The following is a 12,598-nucleotide window of genomic DNA, read 5'->3' as shown; positions in this document are numbered from 1 at the left end:
GTCAACATTATGCCCTACTCTATGCTACGTCGGTTGGGACGCTCTAGCTCGGATCTAATCAAGACCAACGTGACATTGAGCGATTTCAACGGCCAAGCGTCTGACGCACAAGGTGTTCTGAACGTGGATCTGACCGTAGGAAGGAAAACTATCCCTACGACGTTCTTCGTCGTCGATAGCAAGAGCACCTATGCTGTTCTGCTAGGAAGAGATTGGATCCACGCCAACTGCTGCATTCCCTCCACGATGCACCAATGCATAATACAGTGGGATGGAGATGAAGTAGAGGTCGTCCAGGCCGATGACTCAGCCGAAATTTCAACGGCTGGCATGAACGCTTGGGAAGCAGCAGGCCAAGAGCCACTCTCAGGTATCAATTTGGACGACTGCGAGCGCATCGACGTGACGAAGGGAAGGGTTAGGCTGGTCTTATCCACCGGCCTGACCATGTAACTGGAGCAAACCAATGAGCAAACGTTGCGAGGCTGATCCTTGTGATCGGCCCCAAAAAATCTATGAAGGAAAATTACAAGACCTTCATTGAGCGTTTCGACCAATATGGAGGCCGATTTTTAGCAATCGGCCAAAATTATCTTCACCACAGGTTCTGCTTACGTTCAACATTGATCTATTGGGCAGCGGTCACGTCGGCGGATGAGAGTCAACACGAATCTTAGCGGAGCCGATGTGCAAATACAGTGCCTTGGCTAACCACAAAGCCGATATCTGCAGTCACCTGGCAGATTCGGCTCGGGGGGCATCTAATCAGATGAACAGGTGCAGATGAACCTGTGTGCAGTGAAACATTGGGGGCCGATAGAAAAATCGGCCAGTAAAAAAATTAAAATTTTTTATGACACAAAGCCGATGCACAGCCATTGACTCTAGTATAACTACGCAAGATCTACTGGCTGCGTGTTCAAAGCACGGATCTTCACCAAGTCCAGTTCAGCTGTGGGGCCTTCTGCTTCCTCGAGGGAGTAAAACAATCAGAGCTTCCTCAGCTGCCTTGAGCCTATTCTGGGGCCTGAACCTTTTTGTCGAGGATTTTCAACCCTTGGTGCTAGTTCAGCAGTGCTGTCAGAAGAGATACATCGGCTTTCGAGGGAAGAAAGGTGATCGGCTTTGGTGCATCCTCACTGATATTTTCGCCTTGAGCAAGGCTCGGGGGGCAGCAGGCCTGGTAGGTGCTCTGTTTAGGAGCCGATTGGGGATACCATCGGCTGATCCTTCGTCGCAACCTTCTTCACAAAATGATGAGTGCTTGAAGAAAACCATTAGGCCTGGTTGGAGGAATTCGAAGGCTCTCTTGAAGACTCTACATTGTCCACCAGATCTCAAGGTCATCAGTTGAAGAATTGAAGGATGACTTTTAAAGGACCGATGCGTTGCTATCGGCTCATTACGCATTGGCTAAGGGGACGAATCGGCAAAATCAGTATGAGAGGAAAATCGGCTAAATTAAGCTCAAAGAAAATCGGCAAGATCAAATTTGGGGAAGTTCTTCATTGATAAGCAAGATTTCTTACATAAAGAGCTGATTGCTCTCAAAAGGAAGTACTAGGGGGTACATTGCCCCATCTACTACTACTGATCCTATGCTAATGGTCCTAATCTATGGGCCGTCGCTGCCCTCGTCGTCGCCGTCGTCGCCGCTGTCGGCGCTACTCCCGGTGGGCTCGTCGTCGCTGCTCCAGCGGCCGCCGACCGGGCCTTCGTTGTCCTCGTCCTCCTCATCAGCGTCGTCGTCGTCGCTGTCAAAGTCGCTGAGGTTCCTCGGCCGGGGGCAGAAGCGCTTGGCCGGCGGCTCGTCGGAGGGGGTGTCATCCTCCTCCTCCTCCTCCTCCTTCTCCTCCTCCTCCTCCTCGGGAGAGGTGTAGTCGTCGCAGGAGAAGCGATCGTCATCGCTCTCCTCCTCCGTTTCCCCATCGGCGAGGAAGTGGAGGTCGCTTTCCCCGTCGATCAGGGACTTGTCGTCCTCCGACCAGATGGAGAAGTCATGGCTAGACTCCTCCCCGGCCTCGATGGCGCGGCGGGTATTGGCTGCGTGGACCTCCGCCGGGTTCGGCTCCCGCGTCGGCTCGCGAGAGGAAGAGGACTGGGTGAAAAGATCCGATGAAGCAGAGGAGGAAGAAGACATGGTGGCGCAGGAGGGCTTTTGGAGTGCTAATGCGAAGGGGATGCGGAAGTAAACTGTGCGGAGCGGTTAAATAAAAGGGGATATAGTGGAAATTCAATGCCACAGCAGTTTCCGAGGAAGTGGTGCCTAAAAAAAAAAAAACTGCCAGGTCACGCGGAGAAGTTGAGAAGGCAAGGCATCATGATGAAGGATACTGCGACGGTTCTGCCACGACATGACCCGACGAAGAAAAAGCAGAGTGATTTTGGAATTACCAATTCCAAAACCAGGGGGGCATGTGTTATCACCAGAATTTGACCGAGTCAGAGGTGGGCCGCAATCAAGATGGATTTGAAGGATATACATGGAAGAAATACGTGAATCGGCCTGTTATGCAAAGTTTGGGCTAGTTGGCCCGTGTATCTGTAATATTGTCGTTTAGGTAGAGTTTGTCTCGTGCACGGTGGGGATTATTCCCACGTTAGAAAGTCCCCTGGACTATAAATATGTATCTAGGGTTTATGGAATAAACAACAACCAACGTTCAACCACAAATCAATCTCGGCGCATCGCCAACTCCTTCGTCTCGAGGGTTTCTACCGGTAAGCATCATGCTGCCTAGATCGCATCTTGCGATCTAGGCAGCACAAGCTTATGCTCGTTGTTCATGCGTTGCTCGTACTGAAGCCTTTTTGATGGCGAGCAACGTAGTTATCTTAGATATGTTAGGGTTAGCATTGTTCTTCGTATTACATGCTATCGTAGTGCAACCCTTGCATATCTAGCCGCCCTTACACCTATCTTAGGTGTAGGGGCGGCACCCCGCTTGATCATTATTTAGTAGATCCGATCCGTTACGGTTGCTCCTTGTTCTTCAAGGATTAGTTTAATATCTGCAATAGTTAGGCCTTACAAAGGGTTGGAGGATCCAGCGGCACGTAGGGTGTCGTTTGCTAGTCCTAGACAGGATGTTCCGGGGATCGACCTCGTGTTGGTTTTTAGGCCTTGTCTAGGATCGGCTTACGATCACCGTGCGTGGCCGCGAGGCCCAATCGTGAGTAGGATGATCCGATTATGTGGTGAAAACCCTAAATCGTCGTAGATCGCATTAGCTTTATCTTGATCAAGCAGGACCACCATATATTCGTGCACCTCGTACGAATCATGGGTGGATCGGCTCCTTGAGCCGATTCATAGGATAACCTGAGAGCTGATCGAGGCTCGTATTTAATGTTTACGTGTATGCCATGCAGGAAACTAAGCGAGGCATCTCCATCACCTTCCTGACCAGGTATAGGTCAGGTGGCACGCCCCTGCACCAGCATCGGACGTGTGTACCAGAGGCTTTGCGGACCGTCGCTCGGAGGGATCAGGGCCAGCCGCAGCCCTAAGTTGTTCCCGGCTCTACTGTGTTGCCCGTCGCTGCTCGCCGGTGTGTTTCGACCGCAACAGTGCGCTATGCGACTGTTGCTGGGAGAAAAAAAAATGAATCTGCCTCTGAACTGCAGATTCTTTGTTAATTTCAAACATCCTTGGCCTCTTTATCAAACAACCAGATTCAGAAACAAAATCATTCCTTGACATGATTGCATTTCTTTTGTTGGAAGATAATATTTGATTGCAAAGGGAACCTGAATGTAGTGACACTGTCCAATTCAACAGAGAAGTGTACTTTTTCATACAACAACGGTGATTGTATTTCCCTTGCCACCATATCTTTCCTCTCTTCTGCACCTTGATCTTTAACATATTGAAGTATGTCAACTGCTGATGATGCAAACTCATCATACTGAGTGAAGTCAGGCTTGCCCGGGTAAATATGCTCTAATAACTCAAAGTTACAGGGGAGTTGTCCTAGACTGCTTGGGCTAGGAAGAGCTTCCATACCAGAAATAATAGAATGGATATCAGGAACATGACGATCTTTTATGGTATCTTCAGTACATCTGTCAAGAATATCATCGCCAGGCACTGGTAACAAGCAGCCATCATTGCACACATGTTCATTCTTTTTACAATCTACATCAGACATAGTCGCAACATCAGAAATCTTTGATGATGATGCTTGCCCAGAAATACATATAACAGGAGGTACAGTGTTGGACTAAACTGCTGCAGTGTGGCAAACACTAAAACCATGAGAAGGTACTTTGAAACCAACAAATCCACTGTGATCTTCACACTTCTCATCAGTATTCAATATAAGTGAAGTAGCTGATGTGAGACTAAGCAAACTCATCACATTCTGGACAACTACAGGTTGTATGGTGGCCAATATATCTTTCTGCATTTTGCTTATAATCAAAGGGACTTGCGCCTTAACCTTTATGAACAAAACAAGAAAACATACACATTAAAAAAAAGGAACTGGTATAAAAAAATGACTATTCAACAACAGACTTAGAAAAACTATGGCCGTATCACAGATTTATAAATTAACATGTACAAGAAAAAGAAAATTTGAAATTATCTTAAATACATACCACTTCGTGCGACTCCAAAGGTGTTATTGACAAGGCAAATTCAAGAAGGTCTTCATAGGAACTACGCTCACTGGTTTGATCTTCATTAATTAAATTTCCAAAAGGAGTCCTTGAAATCTCTTTCGTCTACATGAATAACAGTATATAAAAAAATGAGTTAAAGCAGGAGTGTGTGAATATATGAAAATTGGTATAAAATAAACTAAGTGTGGAAAAAGGAAAAACTTGTACATATGCGTAAAAATTCATAGAAATAACAAAACAGCATCAAAAAACACAAACACAAAAATATTGGGTGGAACAAAAAGAATAAAAGTTTAACAAAACATACTGGTAAGCTACCGAAGATTCCTTTGTCTTTGCAAATACAGTCCATCATCTCAATTTCAGAAACCAATGAAGAAGACCATATAGAGATTCTAGGAACGTTGCACTTCACATGTGACAAAATGAAATCGGTGTCAAGGAACTTGAAGTATACAACCTATGACAACAAAATAATATGTTAATACAAAATAACCAAATTTCGGAACATAAAAAATAAAACAACAACTATAAGTTAACATGGTAGTACCAAACACATTTAGCAAAAAAGCAAAAAAGTTATGACAAAATTGGATAGAGACTCGAAAACCTTCCGTACCATCAAGCAGAATAGGTTCCCTCCTAAAACACAAGTTGTACCTCCATTATAAGCCTCAATGGAAGAAACGAGCTTGAGGAGTACTGCACTAGAGAAGTCGAACGATGAAATCTCACCAGGATTCTCCACGATATGTAAGTAATCAGGACTGATAGCATCATGGCTTAAAGGACACAGAAACGCAGTCATTGCATACATAGTGAACACGATTTTGAAAGTGTCTCCATCCAATTCACTTGTCATAAGTTTATCCAGCTCGGATATGGTAGGGTAATGACCTTTACAATTTGTCAAATCAGCAATAGCGGTCCTTACATCAGGATCAACTTTTTGAAAAATACGCAATCCTCCGATAGGTGTTCCAAGCACTTTATTGATGCAAGAAGCATTCAGTTTGACAGGGAAACCATTAGGTAGGGACAACGACCTAGTCTTCGAATCAAAATTAGCTACCAGAAACGCAATAAGACTTCTAGGCAAATATTCACATGTGACATATAGCAATTCCTGAAGGTCAATGTCAGCAACCAGTTTCTTCTGATTACGTGTCAAACGTTTCGTCACTGGGACAAACTTCGGAAGGGAGAGCTTGGTTCTAAAGTCCTGTTAATTGCAAGTTACAAAAAATAGAACAATCAGGAATTTTAATATGAGAAATCTAAAAAAACATATAGAAATTAGGACAGACAGAAACAGATAAAAACAAAAAGACTACAGAAAAACATGTTATACCTTTGATCCATCATAACAAGCCATGGCTTGCAGATGGAAACAATATAAAAAAATGGTTACTATGTTGAAAGAATATTATCCATACCCTGCAAAAAGAAAATAGTTGATATACCTTGATTAAAACAACAGAGATTTCAGTCATTCAAGAATTGCTGAGAAGAAGAGCAATATGGAGAGAAAAAAGACAGAAAACGATCAGGAAAATATACACGAATCATCCATGGGGAAACGAATCATAAGATTTGTCCAAAAAGAAACCAAACAAAAGAGGTATGAAGGCTGTGATCCTACGAACTGGGAGACACATCTAGGTATGAAAATTAAAAAGAGACATAGGGCAGCAAAAGATCTGAATCATGACCTCGATGGATCTCCTAGGGTTTCTCCTCCGTACCCGCCTACCACCTTCCTGGAGGAAATAGAGGAGCTGAATGGAGAAGCGTCGGGAGGGGAAAGTGAATGAAAAAGTAAAGCAGACCAGCTGCTACTCCAGTCAAAACGAAACCGTCGTGTTAGGTGAGATGTCCTTATTAACAGAAAACCACTCGAAAAGATCAGTAGAAACAATAACCACTGAAAAGGTACACACACCAGGATAGAAATGAAAATAGGGGAAGAGAAGAAACAGGGTTATATACAGAAAAATCAAAATCTGATCAGTAAAAACCGAAAAAGGGATAAAATCCTTCTTCCCCAAGATCTGATCGACACAGATCCATCTCTTCCCCCCACCCCTCGCCACCATCTCTCTCCTCCACCAAACAAAAAAGCTTCCTCCTGGTGCACATCAAACAATGGAGCAAGTAGACCAGATGGATGATATCTAAATCCTCCTTTCCTTTACAATAAGTGGAACCCAGCCACACAAAAATCTTCTACCCCCACGGTCAAAAAGAAAATTTTGAGGCAGAAAAAATAGAGAGAGAGAGATATAGGGTGCTCAGGTTATAGACAAATCATCCAAGTGGTTTACGGATGAGTCCTTGATCTAAGAAAGGGAAATCACCCATCAGCCTATCGTACAAGGAAAGGTTAGTCCATACTTCAACTTGCACATACATTCACAACAAGAAAACTAGACATCATCTTTTTATTTCCTTCATTTATCAGAAAGAGATAATAGGTTCAACATACTAGAGAATTACATAGAAATACTATGTGCATGTCAAAATAATTACAGAACATTCATCACTTTACATAGCTCAAGAAACAAGAGGCAAAATAAAAACTCTGTTAACATCCTCCTGTGTACTAAATTTACACATAACACGAAGAAAAAATTGTGTCGCTGTGTATCATCTATCCATATTTCTTTATCCATAGCTCCACAAACTCATATTGACTTGCACAATAAAAGATAATCCTCCATTACCTGAAAAAGCAGAGATAAATAAATACATTGATTAAAAAGACAGGAAAACTCATATACATAATCATGTGACTGTGAAAAATAAAAAGAGAAACAATAACTCTGATCTAACAATACTTTTCGTTGCAGACGGATACAACAAAAACGAATGATTCAGACAAACACAACAGGGGAATGGACCAACTGCTGCTAAAAGTATATTTGCATCGATGACAGGGAAGACACCAATGGAGTGCCGAAGGATCGTAGATAAATTTGCACAGGTAATGAAACCTTCAAACTATGGAGATGGGATTTGTTCATATCTTCAAAAAAACTGATAAAAATCTTCCTCACACATTGCAGTCATTTGTTCAGAGAAGGAAAGAAAACGCAGAGCTCGAAAGCTTGGCAGAGCTAGAAGCAGTTCAAGCAAGTTTGTACACGCATAAGGAAAACTCTGAACCAGAAGGACATATGTCATCCAACATCACAAGGGTGAACACACAAAAATGCAGGGACTTCGATTTAAATGATGTAACATATGAACAGTCAAACATATATATAGAAAATATGCAAACAAAAAATGCTTTATTGAAGATAATTTAAAAAGTAAACGTTATGTTTGTTTGGAAAAAAATAACAGAAACTACAGCTGATACCCCAAAAAACATGATGCATCTATGTGAACCAGGTGCTGAAATTCTAGGAGGAAGACCATGAAGGATATGCTGATAGCAACATTCTAGAAATGCATGAAGATGGTGCATCATTTGCTGGTGAGAATGCCTGTCCAGCTGACAATGCTGATTATTCGAATGGTAATGAGCATGGAAACAAAGAAGAAGATAAATATGAAGAAATTATTGAGTCTGTACTGAATCCAGAGGAACCAACTGCTGAAGAGATAGAAATGGACAAAATGTTTGCAAACAAGAAATATCCAACAATGCAAGAAATATCAGAGGCATCTACTCCAACAGTTGGGATGGAATTCGATTCAAAAGAGGATGCCTTCTTCTTCTTTGCAGTGTACGCAAGAAGGGTGGGATTTGCAATTAAAAAGGATGGCTCCTACGAGTCTAAGAAAATGAATGAAATATCAAGGCAGACCTTCGCATGCAATAGGTGCCGTGATGATACATACATTGACAGTGCACTTAGACAAAGACGGACTTCTAGGATTGTGCAGACAAAATGCAAAGTCAGAATGTTTGTGAAGGAATACATAGGCAAGTGGTAAATAACTTGCATAAGACTAGAACATAACCACAAGCTAGCTCCGTCAGAGTGGATCGTAAGGTTCATGAAATGTCACAGGTCAATGTCTGCCTCAGACAAGACTCTAATCCACATCCTACAGGAGACAAGAATTCCACCAAGGAACATAATGAAAATATTCAGGAAAACAAGGGGGAGCTTCAGAGAGGTTCCATTTGATACAAAAAAAACCTAGAAAACGAGCTAGCAAAAGAAAGAAAGAAAATCAAGAACAGGGACATTGAAGAGCTGCTGATACTATTCAAGGAAGCACGTGAGAAGATGCCTGGTTTCACACATTCAATTGATGTTGACAGCGACAATAGAGTGAAAAGCTTGTTTTGGACAGACCAAATAGGGAAGGCAAACTACTCAAAGTTTGGTCAATTTGTATCTTTTGATACAACATTTTCAACCAACCAGTATGGGATGCCATTTGCTCCAATAATAGGGGTTGATAACTATGGGAAAACAGTCGTATTTGGAGTAGGATTGCTGGAGGATGAGAGAGCAAACACTTTCAAGTGGCTGTTCGAGGAATTCCTGTCTGCCATGGAGAACAAGTACCCAGAAACTATAATAACAAATCAAGACGTTGCAATGGGGATTGCCATATCTAAAGCATTACCTTACACAATCCACCGTTTCTGCAACTTTCACATCACCAAGAACCTATATGACAACTTGTCACTATTCTTCGCAGTAAGAGGGAATCTAAAGGAAGAACTAAGGGTAGTTATAAGGAATTCATTTACTCCAGAGGAGTTTCAAACTGAATGGCATGATCTGCTACAACGTCATAATGCTTTGGGAGAACCACACCTGGACAGGATATATGAGATCAGAGCTTAGTTGTTCCCAACATATTTCAAGGAGAGCTTCTTTCCATTCACGTCATCCACAGGAAGAAGTGAGAGCATAAAGTCATTATTCAAACACTACGTAAAAAGGAAAGACTCAATTGGAACATTCTTCAAGGAATATATGATAATACAAGAAAAGAAACAGTCCGACCTAGATCGCCTAAGAGAGAAGAGTGAGCTCAAGGAATCCGTAAACTGGGGATTCAACCCTCTTGAAAGAGAAGCTATGAAAATCTACACAGACCCAATATACGGCAAATTTGCTGATGAGCTAAGGAAAGGTACAGCTGATGAGGACATCCATACTACACTACTACCTCCGTCATTGCAAGATGAACACAATGTTGTTGTGAAGCTCAAGTCCAATGAAGTTAGGATTGGACCTATGACAAGAGCTCGTGCGAAGCTACTCAAACAACAGGTGAACTTGTTCCTAAGTGATACTTTGATCGATGAGAACTTTATACTGCCTAAGTCCTATTATTTATGTATGATCAGGTACGAAGAGGTAACGAGCATCGCACGAGGAGGAGAGGAGCAGTTGGAAAAGAAGATTGACGTGAACCTGGACGTGGAGCTGGCGATGAAGCTGGACATGAAGACATCCCATGGACGCGCGAGGGAGGAGAGGGAGGCAGGCGCGAGGGAAGAAGAAGAGGCAGTCCAGCCCGGCGCCAGGCCCGGTCTGACCGGGCGCCACGCCGGCCGACCCGGCGCCAGGCCCGGTCCAACCGGCTCCCACGCTGGGGGCACCCGGTTCCGACCGGATTCTCCACCATGGCACACCGGGTCACATCCAGGGGCTCTGGACCCTTAGCCCGGTCACCACCCGGTGCCAGGCCCGGTTTCAACCGGCCTGACCCGGTCCCTGGCCCGGTCGACCGCCCCCCTGACCGGCCGACTCCGAGTCAGTCTCGACCAGATCTCGATCTGGGTCGGTTTTCAATGTATTTTTTCGACCTGTGGTCGTCCTAAACCTCTATATAAGTGCCTAGGACGCCCCCATAATAGCTTTAGACTACGTTTAAGATAAACCCTAGTTCATAGTTGATTGCTTTGCAACTCTATTGAATCTCTACACCAAATCCGCATCGGTTCGGTGTTTTGCTACTGAAAGTTTTGTGTGATCTGCTGTTCCATTGGGGATTAGAAGATTGCAATTTACCGCTTCGTGGTCGGCGGCTACGTGCTCAAGTGTGTGGAGTTGCGAATATCTTGCAGGGTTGAGAGCTGTTGCATTGGCGACAGGGATCTGCCGAGAGACTCGTCAGCATCATACAAGTTATCATCCACTTATCATCGATTTCATCCGCTGTGTTCATCGCGTGTTCATCACCACCCTATCGCTTACTGAGAAGATCGGGCAACCCCTTATCATCTTGGTATCAGATTTCAGCGTTTCCTCGGTAAGCCATCCATAATCCACCCCTTAGTTGAGTTGCGAGTGTTTTCCTATCTAGAAATGGCCATAAAAAGTTAGGGTTAGGGTTTGCCATAGCCTTAGATTGCACTAATTTCGAGTTTTAGTTGCTTTCCGTAGTTGTTTTTGCGTATCTTTTCCTTCCTTCTAGTAGATTGTCTAGGGTTTGTGTATCCATATCATCTAGTTTATAGTTTTTGTTGCTCCGAGTACACATATCATACGGTTTGCTTGTTCCCAACCATAGCCACAGCCTTTCGATATAAGTGACTAGGAACTTCCCCAGAAGAGACTAGTTTTACCGCTCGACAGGCTACTCATTAGGGTTTTGGTGCTTTGCATTATTTGTTTGGCCGCGTTCAAGGAGTTGAGTCATAAAATCAAAAAAAAAAAGAGAAAATAGAAAAGGAGCAAAAAGAGCTACAAGTGCTGCGTGTGATAAAAAGAAAATCCAAAAAAAAAGTGAAGTGCTAGTAGAATCAAGTGAAGGCCTAACTTTTCTTTACTGCACCTGTAGTTGAGCAATCTTGTGCCTGTCCCGTTGAGCTTTGCTAGCGTCTCTCGAGTGCATTGCAACCTTTTCATCCATATAGTTGCATTGCCACATTTATCGCCTTGTGTGAGTATCATTGGTTGTCTACAGTCAGCGCTAGAGCTTGTTATTGGTGCAAATAGGTAGCCCACCTACAGCCCCACATATATCCTGCTTTGTCGTGTGATTGTTCTTATACCCTTGATATTCGCTTCGCTACATCCGTGCACTAGTTGTCCCTACAAGTGGTAAGAAATACTAATTCACTTTGGAGCGGTAAGACTACCTTTTCTTATCAGTTTTGAGTGAGTTGTGAGAGTACCACCATATATATTTGTTTTAGTGCACTAATCTACTAACCATGTCTTCTAGTGATGAAAAAATTGTTAACCAGAAAAAAAAGGATGCAGCTGATGTGATGACATGGAGGGAGTATGAAGCTCTTCGTAATGAGATGCGACGTGAATTCCGCGATCAGGACGAAAAACTAAAGGGGGCTATTGAGGAGGTCGACAAGAAGCTGGATACTACTAATGAGACTGTCAATGCAATGCAAGATCAAATGACAGATATTCAGCGCAATATTCAAGCATTGATGCTAGCTGTTAAGAATTTGACCCAACAACAACAACACCATGAGGATGAAGATGCTGAGCTTCAAGATGAAGCGCGTGGTGCTGGTCGTGGTGTTGGACGTGGTAACCGTGGTCGTGGCTGGGCTGAACTCGGAGCTCACCGTGTCCCTCCACAACTGCAAGATGATGGTTTGGGTAAGCCCAAGTTTTCAATACCCAAATTTGAAGGAGGTGCTGATGTTAAAGAATACCTCACTTGGGAGCTGAAAATTGAGAAATTGTGGCGCCTACATGACTACACTGAAGATAGGAAGGTTAAGCTTGCTTCCTCAGAGTTTGATGGCTATGCATTACGTTGGTGGGATGGAATTACACGTGCTCGTGAAGAAAATGAAGAATTGCCAATTCGTACTTGGCGTGAGATGAAGGCACTTATGCAAGCTCATTTCGTTCCCACTAATTACTTGCGATCTATATATGATAAGTTGACCCTCTTGAGACAAGGTGTTATGACAGTTGATGCTTATTACATGGAGATGGAGATGCTTATGCAGCGTGGTCGTTTCCGTGAGTCACTTGAGATGACAATGCAACGTTTTCTACATGGTCTGACGTATAAGTTC

General features: G+C 43.4%; 1 protein-coding gene across 1 annotated transcript; it reads left to right on the top strand.

The window, feature by feature from the left end:
* Window positions 1–7,555: 7,555 nt before the first annotated feature.
* LOC139835878 (protein FAR1-RELATED SEQUENCE 2-like) lies at window positions 7,556–9,437 on the top strand. Its single transcript, XM_071825769.1, has 4 exons — window positions 7,556–7,609; window positions 7,692–7,823; window positions 8,035–8,557; window positions 8,782–9,437. The coding sequence occupies exons 1-4, from the start codon at window positions 7,556–7,558 to the stop codon at window positions 9,435–9,437; spliced, it is 1,365 nt and encodes a 454-aa protein (XP_071681870.1).
* The last annotated feature ends 3,161 nt before the right edge of the window (window positions 9,438–12,598 follow it).

Source organism: Lolium perenne, chromosome 2 (genome assembly GCF_019359855.2).
Source record: "Lolium perenne isolate Kyuss_39 chromosome 2, Kyuss_2.0, whole genome shotgun sequence".
NCBI classification, from domain to species: Eukaryota; Viridiplantae; Streptophyta; class Magnoliopsida; order Poales; family Poaceae; genus Lolium; species Lolium perenne.
This window is presented reverse-complemented; position numbering and strand designations above follow the sequence as displayed.